At 53.6% G+C, this 18,607-nt stretch overlaps 6 protein-coding genes across 6 annotated transcripts; 2 read left to right on the top strand and 4 right to left on the bottom strand.

The window, feature by feature from the left end:
- Window positions 1-343: 343 nt before the first annotated feature.
- On the bottom strand, window positions 344-2,194 carry J4E79_010764 (uncharacterized protein; the record flags this gene model as incomplete). Its single annotated transcript, XM_049359597.1, has 1 exon — window positions 344-2,194. The coding sequence occupies one exon, from the start codon at window positions 2,192-2,194 to the stop codon at window positions 344-346; it is 1,851 nt and encodes a 616-aa protein (XP_049205899.1).
- A 1,106-nt stretch (window positions 2,195-3,300) lies between these two features.
- J4E79_010763 (uncharacterized protein) lies at window positions 3,301-4,343 on the top strand (the record flags this gene model as incomplete). The annotated part of the gene is made up of 3 exons (XM_049359596.1): window positions 3,301-3,505; window positions 3,584-3,908; window positions 3,962-4,343. 3 exons carry the CDS (start codon window positions 3,301-3,303, stop codon window positions 4,341-4,343), a joined length of 912 nt encoding a protein of 303 aa, XP_049205898.1.
- A 441-nt stretch (window positions 4,344-4,784) lies between these two features.
- J4E79_010762 (uncharacterized protein) lies at window positions 4,785-6,442 on the bottom strand (the record flags this gene model as incomplete). Its single annotated transcript, XM_049359595.1, has 5 exons — window positions 4,785-4,921; window positions 4,968-5,616; window positions 5,676-5,927; window positions 5,995-6,047; window positions 6,097-6,442. 5 exons carry the CDS (start codon window positions 6,440-6,442, stop codon window positions 4,785-4,787), a joined length of 1,437 nt encoding a protein of 478 aa, XP_049205897.1.
- A 1,986-nt stretch (window positions 6,443-8,428) lies between these two features.
- Window positions 8,429-10,127, top strand: J4E79_010761 (uncharacterized protein; the record flags this gene model as incomplete). The annotated part of the gene is made up of 2 exons (XM_049359594.1): window positions 8,429-9,457; window positions 9,510-10,127. 2 exons carry the CDS (start codon window positions 8,429-8,431, stop codon window positions 10,125-10,127), a joined length of 1,647 nt encoding a protein of 548 aa, XP_049205896.1.
- A 343-nt stretch (window positions 10,128-10,470) lies between these two features.
- AP1B1 (AP-1 complex subunit beta-1) lies at window positions 10,471-12,999 on the bottom strand (the record flags this gene model as incomplete). Its single annotated transcript, XM_049359593.1, has 7 exons — window positions 10,471-11,085; window positions 11,133-11,309; window positions 11,357-11,925; window positions 11,973-12,610; window positions 12,662-12,793; window positions 12,848-12,868; window positions 12,923-12,999. The coding sequence occupies 7 exons, from the start codon at window positions 12,997-12,999 to the stop codon at window positions 10,471-10,473; spliced, it is 2,229 nt and encodes a 742-aa protein (XP_049205895.1).
- A 4,365-nt stretch (window positions 13,000-17,364) lies between these two features.
- Window positions 17,365-18,607, bottom strand: J4E79_010759 (uncharacterized protein; the record flags this gene model as incomplete). Its single annotated transcript, XM_049359592.1, has 3 exons — window positions 17,365-18,092; window positions 18,147-18,232; window positions 18,282-18,607. 3 exons carry the CDS (start codon window positions 18,605-18,607, stop codon window positions 17,365-17,367), a joined length of 1,140 nt encoding a protein of 379 aa, XP_049205894.1.

Here is an 18,607-nt window from a genome sequence, read left to right as displayed (position 1 = left end):
TTGGCGATGCAACTAGACGTTTTCGTGCATGAAAAGTTCGGATCGGATGGATGAAGATGAGCAAGTAAAGTTTCTTCCTCTACATACGAGGTAAGGACTCTATGTACCATCAGATACGCTGAGCCATGCTACATAATGCCAACGCTGAATGCCCTTGGCGCAGAAAAATGCAATGCAATACAAGAACCACCACGAAATAAGCCGAAGCTATGTACAACCAGAAGAATACCACCGAGTGAGACAACGAACAACGCCATGCTCGCTCATCCCTCATACCATATGCGAACTAACACCCAAACAATGCATCCCTGACCAACACATCTAACCATGTAAACCTACCATCCTACGGCGTATCAATAAGATCCTCCAAGAACTCATCGAGTTCGATAATCGTAAACTGCTCCGCCCACTTCGCCCTAAACTGCCTCCTCCTATACCCTCCATTGATCTGCTGACCCCAACTGATCAATTCAACTTTCCACCCTTTCTTCAACGCGCGCTCCACATGCGCGAGAAACCCATCCGACATCTCCGCCACGGCACCGTCACCCGTCGCAAGAACCATAGTGCTTGGTACTTCGGTATCAATAATGCTCTGGCACATCTTCAAGTGAAGAATCTCGTCGACGCCTTGCTCGACCCATTTCGGGGCCGAGGGCGTCTTCGGAGTAACAGCAGAAGGACCCGTTTCAGAGTCGCTGCCGCTGCCGGAAGAGCGTAATTGAGTAGCCTTGTGCCAGCCCATCTTCTTGACGTCGTTGAAGAATTTCTTCTTCTCCGAGTCTTCGCGTACGATCAGGACTTGCTCTTGCATGACGCTGTCGTAGCCGACGGCTTTGGATGTCTCGACTAGTTTCGCCACGTGGGGGAGGGGGTTGGCTTCGCGGTGGGAGCCGGCGAAGAAGCGCTTTGCTACCGGTCGGCGGCGCTCCATCAGTAGCGCTAGACTGTCAAAGGACATGTCGTATGCGTTGTGGTGCAGGCCGTGGTAGCGGAGCATGTCTTTGAGGCCTATCATGATGTTGGAGGCATCGACAAAGACGTGCAGTCCATGCGCTGAGTTGCGCTCGTTGAGCATTTGCATAGGGGCCACCAGCCACTTTCGATCATCAGGGAAAGTCTCCATCAACTTGTTAAACAAGTGATAATGACGCTCTACCTGTGATCTAATCGTGAGAGCTGGGCGCTGTCCGCTGAATGATTTACGATGCGGCGTTGGGGTAGTAGGTGGTTGTTGAACGACGGCTGGTTGAGAACAGGTTCTTGGTACGGTGACCGGTCGAACAGTTCGGGGAACAAGTCCATGGTGTACCGGTGTGGTGGCACGAGGCGCTTGCTGAGGTTCGAGTAGAAGGTCCTGAGACGGGACAGGTGCGAGTGCATCGAAAGTTATATTTTGGGTCTGAGTCGGGACCGGTGCAGTAGAGGGAACGACTACGGGGGCTTCTTGAGGAGGCTGAGGAGTCACAGGCTGTGCCGCAGAAGGCCGCTTCAGTATGCTGGGGCGGGCCTTGGGTGTCCTGGGCCGCTTCTGTTGTGTCTGAGGAGCCTCGGTTGTGTCTTGTGCAAGTACTGGGGTAGGCGTCGCAGGCCTGATCTTAGCGCCCACGTTGGATCGTGAATGTGCTCGGGACGGCTTGGTGGGCGTTTCCGCCACCTTGACATCCTTGGCGGTTATGTCGGCGATACTGTCTAGTTGCTTCCGCAGTAACACCTGCTGTGCTTGTTGCTGCCTCTGCTCGCGTTCTTCCGCAAGCTGAGCGAATGTGTCCTGAACAGCTTTTTGACGGCACCGCTCTTCTTCGAGGTCCTTCTCGGCGCGTCTGCGAGCCTTCTTCCGTTGGGTCTTAGTCAGACCTGTGTTGTCTATCGTCTGCTCGTCTGAGCTCTCGTTAAGCTTGGCAGGTGTCCTGGTTGATGCGAGGACAGGGGAAGGTAATAAAGCGTCATCGGAATTGCTGAGTTCGGACTCGGGATCGAGTGGCGGCAGCGGTGCGGAGGCAGTATCGGCGAATCCCAGATTTTCGAACAGCTTGGAGAAGCTGCCTAGACGTATCCCTCCATCTTTCAGTGTAGAAGCCTGAGGTGTCGCCACCGACCGAAGCGGAGGGGAGCTAATCTCTTGGGTGCCCGAATCTATCAGGCCGATGGCGGTGCTGAAGTCCCAGCCGGAGTCGAGCGGTTGTGAAGGCATTTGATTGTTGTAGGCTTGCGAATCGGCGTATTAACTTGATGTATGCTTGTCGTAAGGAATTGGTGCTAATGCGTAGAAGACACTGGAGTCGTCAGTAAGGTGAACGATGAACCATGGTAAGCGGTCCCGAGGCTACAGCTCGCGCGTATTGAAGCCTGAACAGCCTTCACAGTATAGATATATACTGCGCCGCCTGTACCGCAATAAGTGTCAAACATACCGTGTAACTGATCTCGAAACAATCGTCTTAGTCGCACGCTCATGGTCTATCGCGACGAGTTCAATGGAAAGAGCGTCTTCAGACCGAGTCGGGATCTACAGACACGAGTGAAAGGAAAGAAATGAGCAGTGACAAAGAATGAGTCTTGCGCGAGAGGTAAATGTAAGTGAGTGAGTCTGGGTGGCGGCGGGGTGAGGGAGATCGGCAGGTAGTCAGGCGTGTCTCAGCCTCATATGGTCAGTGCTCCATGATTCATTCGGGTCGGGTCGCGAGGCCAACGCGGTGGCGAATGACACACACGAGATGCATGCCATTGGGTTTTCTCTGCGCCAACCTCGACTGGGCTTCAAGCCAGTCTTTACGTCGAGCTAGATTCTCTGAAATTTGCAGCATCGCAGCCCGATACTTCACACGCATTGCTTGTTCGAGATACTGTCGGTGGTCCGACAACGTCAAGCGTCCCGAACGAGACGAGCTGGATCGTCGCACAAGTAAACATGGTCTGGCATGCTTCGCTGCAGGGTGCTTCTAGTCTAGCTTCTAGCTACATATTCACGTGTACTCTAGACAAAGTCTCGATTACTTAGCCTCTGACTTTGCCCTGGGACCTTATGCTCTTACAATAATGCGTGCGATGAACAATACAATGAGCATGCCACGACGATATTGAATTGTAACATAACCTTTTCCTGATACTGACCGAAACACCCATCTTCAAACTGCACAATCAAAACCTCCCAGCTCTACGTAGATAACGTCTTCTAAGCCTCGGCACAACCCTCGCGTCCCTTGCCCCACAACCCGCAGCTTGTATCTCCAGCAACCCTTCTCCAAGTACCCCTCTCTTCACCTGCCCCTCCAACCCTCCCTCCCCTCGCAAAAAGCCATGTCCGCAGATTTCTGGGCAGGCTACGTATCCGGCGCAGCAGGAATAATAATCGGTAATCCACTCGACCTGATAAAAACGCGTCTCCAAGCCGGTCCCTCGTCCCAAAATGTCGAAGCTACATCTCCAGCTACTACGGGCGCGACGGTAGCAACACCACGGGGTTCCAAAGGACAATTTGAGAATGCGGGGACACTCGTAAGAGGTGAGCAAGCGAATAGACACTCGAAACGGTATAAATGAGAGTGGGATACGATTGACTGACTCAACTCCTCCAGTACAGGCGCAACAGCACCCATCCTAACCTACGGCGCCCTCAACGCTCTCTTATTCATGACCTACAACCGCACCCTCACCCTCCTCCACGACTCCCCCGCATCGCCTACAAACTACTCGAAAGTCTTCCTAGCAGGCGCAACAGGCGGTCTCGCATCCTTCATCGTCAGCGCACCAACCGAACTCGTAAAGTGCCGCGCGCAGGTAGCCACCAACGCGACGACAACTAGTTGGAGTGTAGCGAGAGATGTTTGGAAGGCAGAGGGGATCAGGGGATTGTATTATGGCGGCGGTATTACTAGTGTGAGAGATGCGGTGGGGTATGGGTTTTAGTGAGTTGCCTGTCTGTTCGTTGTTGGAGTACGTTGGCTGACCGCACACGCAGCTTCTGGTCCTACGAACTCTCGAAACAGGCCTGGTCCTCGCCAGATGACTCCGATCGCGAAACAGCCATGAAAGTGCTGTTGTGTGGAGGCCTCGCTGGAGTCATAACATGGGCGTCGATATTTCCGCTGGATGTTATCAAGACGAGGGTGCAGACGCAGATACTACATGCGCCAATGCGGGATGGGGAGGGAAGTGCGCTGCTAGGGTCGGAGACACCCAGAGCACGCTTGAGCGCTATCGAGGTTGCCAGGCATGCGTACAAAACAGAAGGTGCGGGCGTCTTCTTCCGTGGCTTGGGCATATGTAGCATACGGGCATTCGTGGTGAACGCCGTGCAATGGGCTGTCTACGAGTGGATGATGAAATTGTTGCAGCAATAACACACATTCAGGACGTCACGAATGCGTGTCTATGACAAAAGAGCTTGAAACCGCTAGGTTACTATTCGATCTCCTCATTACATTTCGAAAGCTAGCCCTTTTGTCGACAAGGAAATTTTGGTCCACTACAGACATGCCCGTGATCAAGACCCGTAACATAATCTCTCCAAAGCTCCGTCATGTGTATACATGTGAAATGAGAGAGAAAAAGGTGTTCCTAACATGACAATGCTCATAACCAGAGCAGATGGGAACCCGTATGCATCAGCATCTGATGCTTGCGCGTCGAAGAAATACCGCAAAGCAAGCACCTCATACTAGGGAAAAACTGAACAGGTCTGCAGACTACATTGACCCAAAACCTTGCAAAGGAGGTGACCTAAAGTCAACGTAGGCTCCAGGCTGTCCGGGTTTTCCGTAGGTTGGCAGGCAAGGATCACTCTACATGATCTGATCCTGGGTCAAACCACCAGTGTTCTCGGTACCCTCCATGGCATCGCCGCCGTTGCCCATGTTGGTGTACTTGACGTAAGCGAGACCCAATGGCCTGCCACCGTACTGGTATCCAGTGAACTTGGCTACGTATTGTTAGTGATAGAACTCAAGGTGTATAAACAGACTTACCGATAGAGGTCTCGGCATCTCCAGCCTGAGCAAACTCGACGACACCGGTGCCGCGGGAGCGACCGTTGGGCTCATACTGGATCTCGGCACGCTCGACCTTGCCAATCGTAGTGAAGAGCTCTACGAGGTCCTCGTTGCTAGTCGACCAGGGGAGGTTGCGAACGTAGATGGTGTTGCTGGGCTCTCCGCCTGCAGTAGCGTAGTCTGTGAATGGGTTGGGTGCGGCAGGAGCAGCGTTGGGGTCGAAAGCAGGGCCACCAGGGGGACCGCCGAAGCCACCTCCACCAGCGTAGCCTCCACGGCCTCCAAAGCCACCACCAAATCCGCCACGGCCACCGAAGCCTCCACGGCCGCCAAAGCCTCCGCCAAAGGCACCGCGTCCGCCGAATCCACCACCGCGACCACCAAAGCCACCAGGAGCGCCAGCGAAGCGGTCTTCACGGACCTCCAGGTTGCGACCTTGCCAATCGTAGCCGTTGAATTGGGTAATGGCGTTGCGAGCATCCTCGGGAGTCTCGAAAGCAACAACACCGGAGCCCTTGGGACGGCCATCGGGGGCGATGTGGACGTCAGCGCGGAGGACTTGGCCGTTGTTAGCAGCCTGGCGGAAGAGGTCCTTCAGATCCTGCCAGCCAACGTTGTAAGGAAGCTAGAACTGGGTCAGTACACGCTATCAAGGTAAGCAGAGAGGGAAAAAAGGGTACGAACGTTGGCGACGTAGACCTGTCGTCCTGCACCACCTCCGGCAGCAGGGTTGCCGCCGAAGCCACCTCCAAAGCCGCCGCCGCGAGGCATTCCGCCGCCAAAGTCACCGCGTCCGCCGCCGGGGGCGCTGAATCGAGGCTCGGCCTCTCGGTCTTCGCGAACGTATACGAGTCGGCCCATGAGGTTCTGGTTGCTGAGCGATGCAACAGCGTTCTGCGCCTGCTCCCGGGTGGCATATTCCACGATGCCACAGCCCTACACCCAAGCAAAAGCCAGTCAACCTCCATCCTTCTCACGATCAAGACAAGCCATCATCCTTTACCTTTGACATTCCGTTCGGCAGCAGCAAGACGTCTGCGAAGAGGACCTCGCCAGCTATTTCCGCATTAGCCCAGCTCTTGACGCGGCGCAGCGCATGCCGTACCTTGGCGCATAAAGTCCTTCAGGTGGTGCCACTTGACATCGTAGGACAGGTTGCCGACGTAGACACGGCGATCTTGTTGCGAAGAATCCCTAATACTCTGCATCATTTCACCCTTGTTCTCGACAGGTCGCGATGAAGCTCCTCGGCCAGCACCGTACGATTGGTAGCCTCCTGCACCTTGCGCACCACTTTGGGGGGAGCGCGAGCGGCGTTCAGTGCGGCGGTAGTCCTCGCGACTGCGTGAGCGGCTACGGGGCGAGTAGGAGCGTCTGGAGCGTCGCGGTGAGCGAGATCGTCGACGGGGAGAGCGGTCGCGCTGGTCATAGTTGTCAGTTTCGTACGACATGATTGCAAAGTACACGCAATGTGTCGAGGCGACGAAGAGGTTCTGGGAGGTTCGGCGATGGCGAGCAGGTGCGGGCTCGCGTGGGTGATGGGGTTGAGGAGAGGTTGCGCGAGCGGGTGATGGCAAGCAGCTCGGAGCTTGGGCAACGACAATCCGCCCGGGCGGCAGTTGCCGGCAGCGACAGTCACGTGACGGACCACCACCCAGGCGTGAGCAATGAGCGAGGAAATGAAGGGTGCTGGCTGCCTTGGAGGGGCTCATAGGTAGCTAACACCGGTCCCCTCACCATCGCTCACGCTTACAGAGGCCCATCCAGCACTGCAACAGCCTCGCCGTCCACCTGACCTGCGCCTGGCGGCGGAAACAGAAAGAAGAAACATGAGCACTTACTCGGTCGCTTGGACGATAGTTATCTCCTGCAGAGTCTGGTAGGGAGAGGTCAGCAGGCAACGTGTCGGGTCGTGAGAGAAAGCAGAACCGTGATGGCGCGGAGGATGGCAAAAGCTTTGGGAGGCCAGGGAGGGGAAGTTACGGCTGCGTATATAAGAGGGGCCCACTTACCCATCCTGTGTATTAGAAGTAGCTACCGGTGACACTTGCTAAAAGGCCGGCTTCCCTGCCAGCTCGAGGGCCAAGTGGTGCAGATATCACGCTGCAGAGAAATTGCCCTTCTTCCGTCCACGCCTCAATGATGACGCTGTATGGGTCCTCGACAGTGCAAGCCTCCCCACGGCACAGCACCCACGCAGCCAATCGCGTTGCAGAGGCGCCCACCGAAGGCCTGAGGGACGTCCCGCCCGGCTGGGTTGGTCGACGGAGGTTGAGGTTGCAAGACCGATCGGGAGCGCGTCGGTAAGCCTGGGATATAGCTGAACCTGTCGTGAACTGCCAGCTGTGGTCGATGTCACGCTATCCCACCTGATGAGTCTGGGTTTTTTCGGTTTCGTGGGCAAGGAAAAGCGCGGCAGATGTCATGCAAGCAAACACCTTGATGGGTGGATTGATTGTGATGGAGGGCTGTGTGTGGGTCTGTGGAGTCGTTCGGTCGCTGGTCGTGCCTTCCCCCACCATCTCGGAGGCCGTGCGCTCCTGCGGGAGCGGGTTCCTTAGCCGCGGCTTCTGTCTTCCATTCCACTATTTACTCCGCGTGGCTTCGCTGTTCAAACGCTCCAGAAATCCACATCACCTCCTCGATTCAATCGCGAGCCGATCAGCGATAGCCGGTGGTACGGCTGCCAGTAAGCACAATTAGGCCATCACAGGCCTGGACCCCTAGCCGTGTGCACTGTTACATCGTCAGATCTCATCATCGATTTGGCCCAAATCGTAACACCAACATGCACTCTCTACCCGTCCTTGTATGACCGGTTCTCCCGGCTGTACATCATCTCTGGTTGTACGGTGCGGGCCTGGACTTCGATTAACTGCACCCTGGTTTCCGTTGAGGTACATACGTATACTTCAGAGACACGTAAGCTGGCCGGTCAATTAGAGTGCAAAAGGCCACCTGCTGCCACTTTAGAAACACCATGTTCGTCAGCTTGCCTTATCTGCTTCTCAACACGAGCAATCAATCGCCTTCAACACGCAATCTGCTTGCTAGTCGCGGCCAGGTGCGGAGATCTCTCGCTTCCTCCACCTCTCCGCGGAACGACATGAGCTGGCCAAGCTCTTCAACCTATTCCAGATATGGATGTGCATACTTAAAGTACGCTTACAGCTCTGACGCGGATTGAATAAGGGAGTTTTCCACAAACGCATTGAACACACTACAATGCGATTCGGTAATAGGGCCAACGGGTAGACGACGTCATCAGGACAAAAGCCGAGGTTCCCCACAGATTGACATCGCGATGCATCTCAAGTTCATCCATTGATCAAGCTGCATGTTTACTCTGCATCCTTACGTATCCAACATAACAACAGCCCAAACAATACATTGCTTGGAGGTCTCGTGACCGCAGCATTTCCGCTTTCGAAGTCGATATGCCTACCAAATCACCGTTTCCCGATGTGGACATTCCGGCCGTTGACCTCTGGGGTCTAATGTTCGACCGCAAAGACCGCGACTTCCCCGACGATAAAGTCATATATCGCGCCATCAACTCCGACCGAAAGTACACATTTGCCGATGTAAAAAGCAACGCGACATTATTTGGCGAAGGACTCCGGAATCTCTGGGACTGGCAAAAGAACGACGTACTCGCTCTTTATGCGCCAAACGACATCGACGTACCACCAGTCATCTATGGAACCTTCTTTGCGGGTGGCATTGTCACGCCTGCAAATCCGGGGTATTCAAAGGATGAGCTAGCCTACCAGCTTGAGAATTCGGGGGCTAAAGCGCTTGTCACGACAAAGGCATTCCTGGACACCGCATTAAAAGCTGCAGAGAAGGTTGGAATCGCAAGTGATAGGGTGATCTTACTAGGTGCCGAGAAAGACGAGACACATCGATGCAAACACTGGACTAGCATCAGGAAGACATCAGGCGCATTACGGTATCGCAGGAGACGGGCGGATCTCGAAGACCTGTCGTTCCTGGCATATAGTTCTGGAACCACAGGATTGCCAAAAGGTGTTATGCTCAGCCATCGCAACATCGTCGCCGACCTGCTACTTTGCCAGGGCGCAGTGGGAAACTGGTACTCGTCCGCGAACGACAAGTTCCTAGGAGTTTTGCCATTCTTCCACATTTACGGTCTTACTGGTCTGGTACATCAGACACTGCATCGCGGCATTGAGCTCGTGGTAATGCCGGCTTTCGATATGGAAACCTTCCTGCGGACGATACAGGAACACAAGATTACCTTCATCTACGTTGCACCTCCAGTCATCGTACGCTTATCGAGAGATAAGATGGTGGACAAGTACGATCTCTCGTCAGTCAAAATGATCACCAGTGGCGCCGCTCCCCTTACGAAAGAGCTAGTCGATACTGTGCATAAACGACTGAACCTCAAGATCAACCAAGCATACGGGCTAAGTGAAACAAGTCCAATGACACACACTCAGGTACGTTTCCATGTCTACAACACTGAGCGATGAATGCTAACACCCCCTCCAGCCATGGAACGAATGGTACACCTCCGTCGGCAGCGTCGGAAAAATGTTCCCCAACATGACCGCAAAATACATATCCGCCTCCGGCGCCGAACTCGGCCCCGGCGAAGCAGGCGAGCTCTGGCTCAGCGGCCCCAACATCTTCAAAGGATACTGGAAGAACGAGTCCGCAACCGCCGACGCCATAACACCAGAAGGTTTCTTCAAAACAGGCGACATTGGCTTCCAAGACGAACAACACAACTTCTACATCACCGACCGCGTCAAGGAATTGATCAAGCACAAGGGCTTTCAGGTTCCGCCTGCGGAGTTGGAGGGGAAGCTCATGGAGAGCGAACTCATTGATGATGCGGCGGTTATTGGGGTGAATGATGAGGAGCAGCATACTGAGGTGCCGAGGGCGTATATTGTTGCTTCGAAGGCTGGTGCTGGGGAGGCGGAAGCGAAAGCTATAGTGCAGTGGATGGATAAGAAGGTTGCGAACCATAAGAGGTTGAGAGGGGGCGTGGTGTTCATTGATGAGGTGCCGAAGAGTGCGAGTGGGAAGATATTGAGACGAGTGCTCAAGGAGAGGAGTAAGGATGATGTGCCTTTGGGTGTGGTAGTCAAGGCTAGACTATGAGCGAAGACGATCTCACTGCTATGTTAGCCTGTATACTGTACTATGCCGCATTGGCTGTATGCCTCGAAGAAGCAAAACTGTCATGCAGAATGCGTGATGCTTATGACTGTATCGAGCATAAGAGTGTTTGGTGGACTACGGCAGTGATTCAAACGTTTGCTCATCAGAAGAAACAGAAAGTGTCTTGGTGCTTCATACTAGTAGCATGATTACGATATCTCGACTTGTACACATGTCATCGTATCAGGGCACGCTTTTCCAGCGCCAGTAGATGCTCACTAGATATACGTTTTCGCTAACATACAAACACCCAAACCGGAGCAACGGCCTCGAGATCGTCTATCTAGAACAAGTCGAGCAAATCCTGGTTGCTCTTCTTGCTCTGCTCGCCGCCTAGTTGCTGTGCCGGTGGCGGCGGTTGGTTGGTGTCCATGCTCATGCTCGCGAATCCATTCATGATGTCGTCGTTGCTCATCTGTGCGGCCTGGGCTGGCGGTGCGGCGCCGCCTCCGTCCCCGAACAAGCCTAGCAAGTCGTCCATGTTCGATTGTTGTGGAGCAGGCGCGTTTGTGGCTGGAGATGCGACGCGTTGCGGGGTGCCAGCGAGTCCTTCGAGACCCGATGAGCCATGTGTGGGTGTTTTCTGCATTGAAGCAGGCGCGGAGCCGTCGAAGTCGATATCCAAAAGGTTCTCCACGTTTGAAGGCGCTTGTCCGCTGACGGCAGCAGCAGCAGCTGCTGCCGCAATTGGGTTTTCTCTTGCTTCTTCCTGTTGCTCTTCAATGGCAGCCCGTTGCATGGCCTCTGCACCAAATCTGCCCTGTCCAAGGAAGGCCTCTGGTGGCTTGTGGTAGACTGAAGCCAGAGTTGATAGTTCTGTGAGTAGCGTCTCTAGTAGTTGAGGAGGCAGTGACCGTATTGTGGATGTGATCGGGGGTTTGTCGGAGAGCACAATATCCTATTTAAAGTCAACATCATGTTGCGCAGCGTAGTAGTCTAACGTACCTTGGTGATCTGGGGATCACTAGAAAGCAGTCGCCAATACACGTATGCTCGATCGCGGATATCTGGGTTGTCGTTGTCTGCGGTAGCGGCCTGCAAAACCTTTGTTACCAGGCCTTGTGCTTGATCTGGCTTCTTCAGGAAAAGCTTGACGACGGCTGTGAGTATTTGAAGTTGTGTCTGGTGGCTGTTAGTTTCCGTGAATCCATCTTGGAGGGCAGACGTACTTGAGTGAACTCCTCGGCAAATGTGTCCACGAAGTTCGACAAAATCTCACCCGCGTTGTTGATCTTCTCAGCGTACTCTCCGACAATCCAGATCAGTGAGGCTCTCGCGTTGGGCTCATCCAGCTCGTCTATGCACTGGCAGAGGGTCGGTATTATGCCTTCGTAACCGGGGTATTTGCGGAAAATATCCTTGATCACTACGATCGCTTCCTGGACGACGTAGTTGACTTTGGTGTTGATGAGGTCTAACAGTGTGTTGACGCACTTCTCGCTTGCGCTTTCGATCTTGATGGCGACCTGCCCAATAGCCTTCACGGCTCGTCGCACGAAATCCATGTCCACCTCCATAGCGTACTCCTTCAGCTCGGCCAGTAGCTGGTCAACGTTCTTGTCGTTCGCTATCCGCACCATGATTTCCAACTTCTGCATCTTCAAGTACGGCGGGTCGTTGTATTTACAAAAGAAGACGCGCATCTCTTTGCTGAGGATATCCGATTGCTTCTGGAGGAGTAGATCGATGTTTCGGAGCGCAACGTACTGTACTTCAGGAGCGGAAGATACGAGCGTGACTATAGCATGTTAGCGACACCCCTGTAAACCTCCATCGTCAACATACCTAGTGGAGGAGCCATCTTCTTTGCATACGACTTCATCATCTCGGGAGAGATGTTTCGCATGTGCAGGAAGACGACCTTGACAGCGGCCAGCACCACACTCGGGTTGACGTGCTGGAATTGTGGAACGACCCGCTCGCAAATGTGCTCTGCCTCCTTGACATCTGCCGGCTTGTAGTCTGCTAAAGTGGTGAGCAGAGTGACTCTACCCCACTCTGTACACTCATTCAGCGCCAGTAGCATCTTCTTCAGCTGTTGTGACGATATAACCAGGGCCTTGGTTTCCGGTGCTGCCTCCTGAATCTCCACCAGTGCAGTGACCGAGTTTGCGACGACCATGGGGTTCGGGTCGCCAACCAGTTCCTGCAGCTGCTCCAGGAAGCCGTTCTCGATGCACATGGACGGGGCGAGGTCGAAGAGCTTAGCGACACAAAGTGCTGCTGTTTTCCGTACGTATGGAGATTCGTCTCTGAGTGTCTTCCGCAACGGTTCCTCCATATAGTCTGTCATTTTATCGACGCGGATGCAGCCCATGGTTCGGATCGCCAATGCTCGTATGAGCGGGTTTGCGTCTTCGGAGTCCTGTACGAAGGTGTTTACGGCGAGAATGCAGAGGTCGGGGTGCGATTTTGCGTAGTTCCTAAATATGCTGTTAATTTCCGCCTGAATTGCAACCATGACGTGGACCTACATGAGGTATAGATATACCAGCTTCTTCTGGTCAAGGTCGGCAGTCGCAATGTTCTTCAGAACGTCAGGGAAGAGGGCCGAGACATCTTTGCCCAGCGTCATGGACATGATAGTCTTCTGGATGGCTTCTTTCCTGCCACAGTCTTAGTATGCCCCCAGTGTAGTCCTCGCAGTTCCAGGCGCTCACCGTTCATAGGCATATTGAGATCTGGTGCAATGGTCAGCTGTGAATTGCTATGCTGGCTCTTGGGGGAATTCATACACCAGACCCGCCCTCAATTCGAACGTCTCTCCCTTGCGCGGGGGCGCAAATGCGCCTCTTATCCTATTAACGGCCATCTTTGTAGGACCGTACAGGCTAATCGCTCAACCAAACCCCTCCGACTCCGGCTCGTGGAATCTGGAGCCTACTCCCTACAAGGCCGAGGTATTGGGAAGCACAGACTTCTTTGGCGATTGATCCTGGGTGTCGAGAAGTCGGCGTCTCTGAATCGAGGGGCGTGGGTGAAGGTGAAGTGCGGGTTGGGTTAATGTTGGTGGAGCTTCGCGATTGCCAGACTGCCACCTTGATGATGCGGTCTGTGCGCCGCCCCGGGCCCGCAGCCATGCATCGCATCTGGCCCAGCCCTGAAATGCTTCTACGCTCCTCCCGCCCTCATCATCGGCGTAGCAGCATGGTAAGTCGAATGCAACCAACGACACGAACTGCATGACGCTGAGATCTGACTTCGGATCGCAGCCTTCCAATTTACCTAATCTGCGTCGACTCTTTGTGGAAGCGCGCAGCGAGGCGGAGGAGAGCGCGTACTCGAGGAAGGCCGTATGCTTTCTCTATCAGTATCAGTTCGGATCTGGTGGGCTGACACGATCACAGTTCTATAATCTTGCCATATTCATGTCGTCTATCGCTGTCTTCAGCTTGGTCGCACAGCGAATGGCTTCCGCAAAGGCTATCGGATCATGACTTGAGAAGAACACCACTACATTATCAATTTCATGATCAATTCATGAGACAGGAAAGAGAACCACGGCTCTTTACTTAAGAGTGCAAGAACGCGCTGTTCCCGTTGCGCTTTATTGTGGATAGACCTGGCGGCCGGCGCTTACTTGAACAACAACCCACCTCGGCGCTTGAGACAGCGATTCCATGAGTTCGAGCCAGCCATCCGCCAATCAATTTACTGTCGGATGGAATACATGCCCGATACAAGTAGTTAAGGCGCGAAGTGATACTATCCGCCCTACTAGTTTCCGACTTGCCTGCATGTAACCCTGAGATGCGGCACAGTAGGGTACACCATAGCAATAAGAGGACATGATGCTTCGTGCTTTTCAATCCATGCTCCTGGAGAGTTGTCGTTCTTCCATTTCACAGACATGTTTCGTTCCGCGCCCACAAGTCCCCTAGCTCAAGACAATGACACAAAACACCAGCCCCTCGTTCGAGCGTCAACAACATTCTACGACCGGATCGTCACTGACTGGTGGTGGTGGGAGCTACTTAGCTGGGTCGTCAGCTTCGGCTGTATGGCGGCTATCATAGGTGTGCTCTGGTATTATGATGGCAAACGGCAGCCAGAGTACTTAGTGACAGGCATCACGCTCAACGCATACGTTGCTGTCTTTGCTGCAGTCTCCAAGGCAGCATTATTACTACCAATTTCCGAAGCCATTGGACAGTTGAAGTGGATTTGGTTTCAGGAAGAAGCTGCACTGTGGGATTTCCAACTTTTCGATGCCGCCAGTCGTGGGCCTTGGGGTGCAGCCATGCTTCTTATCAGGGCAAGGTGCAGGTAAGCGCTCTTACTACTTCCAGTACCATCGCTCTGCTTGCTCACAATCGCGTAGACATCTTGTCTCATTGGCTGCCCTCATTACCATACTAGGCCTGGCATTTGAGCCGTTCTTCCAACAGATTGTTGCTTATCCCGATCGGATGGTAGCCGTTGGACCTGGTTCAATATGGGCAGCATCGACTTTTATACCCCAGTTTCCGGTCAGCACCCGCCAAGGAAGCTGTAACAATGGTAGAGACCCGGCAATGACTGTGGCGATTGACAATATATTCAATAACCCGGACGCCGACCTGAGTCCCCCCACGACGCAGTGCTCCACGGCTAATTGTACGTGGCCTACATATGCCACGCTTGGTGTTGGTCATAGCTGTCAAGACGTGTCTTATCTGCTTGAGTACCATTGCAAGAATCACACTGATATACCGTTTTCACAAGGAGGTGTTATAGCGACGGATCCCTGCGGCTACAAAGTGAACAATACGTTTGTCACTGGTGTAGAAGGTAGCTTAGGCTTTCGTAAGGTGATCACCTTGTCGACAATACTGGTCGAAACTCTTGATCTCATGCCGGCAGGCAACAATTACTGGAACAGCACGGTCTTCGGCAACTCGACTCTACCAATCTTGGATTTCTACATAGGTTACACTCCCGGAGGTCCGGAAGCGACGCTCAAGAACTCAACACCGGTATTGCTGGAATGCTTGATCACGTGTAAGTGAAGTTACGCCTCCATCTCGCCTGAATGGCTAGCTGACTAGAGTTCTTGATTTCAGGGAATGCTCAAATTATCGAATCTCGCTTTGTTGGCGGTTCCTTGCAGGAATCCGTATTAGACACTATCGTCATACAGCCGGAGTCACTAGACGAAGACGGCCCTTGGCCCATAACTGCTAGTTTGGGATCGAACAGTACATTCCAGATCCTTAATGGTACTACGCAACGCCTCCGTGACTGGATTTTATCGGATCTTCCCTTTTTCCTCTATCAAGATCCTGCGTACGAGTTCGGGCTTTACTCTGGCATATGGCGCTTTCACCAAATCGCACCTCACGACTTCGGAGGCTATCTCACCAACCTCACGAAGGCCATGACAAATGACATGAGATCACGATTTTCCGGCACGAAGCGAATAGATGGCACGGCATGGAGCTCAGAGCGTTTTGTGGAGATACGCTGGGCTTGGATTACGTTGCCCGCGGTATCGCTTGTGGGAAGCTTAGTCTTGGTATGTGCAACGATCGCAAAAGGGAGAAGAAGCCAAGCACCAGTTTGGAAGTCGTCTTCATTGGCTACTCTGTTTCATGGTTTGTCGGAAGAGACGCGTAATCGCATCGGCCCAGACTCAGCGACCAGCCAGATTGAAGCCTTGTCGACGAAGCTAAGGGTGCGGCTCTCATCTCAAGACGGAAGCGCGCGATTGATCGCTTGATGAACCCGGTCTCATGCGCCTTCGTGTCCTCTCTTCGACCATCTTTGCCGACCTGGCATGGATCTGATTGGCGCCTTCGCCAGTCTCTGCTCTCTTTTCTTCTCGTAGAACTGTGTCATGAGATTCTTCCACTCCAACTTCCAGATCCATGCTCCCTGTTCTCTGTCCCAGCTCACATGTCGTGGTACATGCATTTGGAGACCGGTCAACTGGTTTTGAGTGAAATGCACCCATACTGTAGCGGCCTCTAGTCTCTCCAGCGGTAGCACAGAGGTGTTCTTGAGCTCTTCAACGCTTTCCACACGTGTTCCTTCGTTGAGTACACTCGGAGATCTGAAATAGGTGTACCGGCCATCGGAACTAAGGCCGTTGAACGACATATTCATTTGAGCGCGGGGTATTGGTGTACCGGGCCATAGCAGAGCTCCAGAAGTGGGATCGCGGCGCGGGAGTGAAAGCGTCATGGCGAACGCTGTGAGGTAGCTTGAACTGAACAGCCTCTCAACAATATCCCTGAACTGTCGCGAAATGCGGCGTACTGTCAGCCAGAGATGACTGGCTTCTTGGATACTCGTTTGTTCGAGGATGAGTAGCCACAGTTCAGTAGGTAAGGCTGACGAGGGTGCTCGCCCTATGGATGAGCATTGGGGTTGTCCAGTTGCTGCAGTTGGCGTCATGCTGCGTTGTTATAAAAATTTCGTTTGTGCAAGACGCTGTCGAAGCCATATATTGACGACTTGAACTGTTGAGTCACCCGTGGTAGGCCTAACATTCCGTGGTAGCACAGCCCGCACTAAACTAGTCAGGCGCTGACGCATGCCTATATACGCGGAAAGGAACGTCCATACGCTAAACTACAGGAAGAAAAGTCTATTTCGAGTGTACGGCGAAGTTGTCAAACATCCAGGTGCTGATGGATCGATTAACGCGAATGTTGGCATGTCTCAAAGAGGGCTTGTCTACTCAGCTTACGAAATGACGACATGCCTCGGTTGGGGCATACCCACCAAGTATCATAAGTGAGGACTTGGCAGCACTCGAAACACACGTGCATGGCCGCTCGAAATCTTTCCGTGCCTGATCAGCAGCCTGAGACAGCAACGTCTCGTCGCCTTCAATGCGTCGCAGGCCCTTGAAGCCCAGATCTTGGAACCTAATGCGCATACTGGCGATACACAAAGCCTGAGACAAACTGAAGAAAAGATCTGTGGAAAACACATTCAATAGTTGTACATTTCATAAGTTGTAACTAAGCGCCGGGTAAAGAAACAGCGCCCTCAGAACCAGTCCAATGAAGCGCTTCGCTTCAATCTCCGTAGAGTGACCTTCCGTGCCCCTCTAGGGCAGAAAGTGCGTTCTATGTTGCTGCAGTGGTAGAAGTTGTCATCAAAAAAGGAAAGCACCATTACTGCGTCTACCGCCTTAAACCCCAAGCCCCTCAACAACTATCTCATCATTCTCCCGGGTTCCGTGATGTGTTCAAGCAACGAAGTCGCGGGCTGCAAAGCTGCGGCGGTTGAAGCGTCCGCGTCCACGTCCACGTCCGAAGCCACCGAAGCCGCCCTGTCCTCCCTGGCCGCCTTGACCGCCCTGCTGGCCTCCTTGCTGGCCGCCTTGTTGACCGCCCTGCTGGCCGCCCTGCTGTCCTCCTTGTTGACCACCTTGTTGACCACCTTGCTGACCGTTGTTCTGACCGTTGTTCTGGCCGTTGTTCTGGCCATTGTTGCCGCCGTTGTTGCCGCCTCCGCCGCCACCGCCAACAGTGAACCTCACACAGTCATCCTGAGGACCACGTTGAGCGACAGGCATGACAACAGGCTGATGGTTGGAGGCAGAGGTGATAGAGCAAGCACGGTAGTTACCGGCAGGGAGACCAGCAGCAAGGCTGGCAGTGAGAAGGCCGTTGCCGTCACCAGCATCGTTGATTCCCTTGAAGAAAGCAAAGTTCTGAGCGTCCGGGGGGTTGTTGGCGTCATTGCCCATGTCCTGGACAGAAATATGGGTGTGGCCAACGACATTGCCTCCCTGGAGCGTCTGTGGGGCAGCGTAGTAGGTGTTGTCGGGGTTGGTGAAAGATCCAGCCTCCAAGTTGGTAATCTTGACGGAGAAGTCGATCGGCTCACCTTCTTGGATGTTTGTGTCGCCGTTCTGGGGGTTGGTGAATACCGCAGAGATCATGTTGCCGACACCAGGAATGTCTCCCATGACTATTTGAATGTTAGCACCTTTCCTCTGGAGCAGGCTTGATTGTCTGAACTTACCGATACCGTTGCAGGATCCCTCCTTGACCTGGAGACCGTTGGTGAGGGTCTTGCCCTGGCAGAAGTTGATGAAGTTGGCTTGGTCACTGGTCAAGTTAGCAAAGGATCTGTAAAAAGACATGCGTGCCAACATACGTGAGAGACGCGGCTTGTCCATCTTCCTGGCCCTGGTCGAATCCATCGGACTGACTGGCGGTTTGAACAACATCAGGGTTGAGGGCTAGGTTACCACCACCACCGCCGTTGTTGCCTCCGTTGTTACCACCGTTGTTGCCGCCGTTGTTCTGACCGTTGTTCTGGCCATTGTTGCCTCCGTTCTGGCCGTTGTTTTGTCCGTTGTTGCCGCCGTTCTGGCCGTTGTTCTGACCGTTGTTCTGACCGTTGTTTCCACCTTGGCCGCCAAACTGGGCATTGGCAACACCGGCTGCAAGCAGCATAGGGATGAGGGTTGAGAAGCGCAT

Source organism: Alternaria viburni (assembly GCF_023758015.1).
Source record: "Alternaria viburni strain BMP 2772 chromosome Unknown scaffold_33, whole genome shotgun sequence".
Lineage (NCBI taxonomy): Eukaryota > Fungi > Ascomycota > Dothideomycetes > Pleosporales > Pleosporaceae > Alternaria > Alternaria viburni.
The sequence above is the reverse complement of the archived record's forward strand: the minus strand, read 5'-3'. Positions and strand labels throughout refer to the sequence as shown.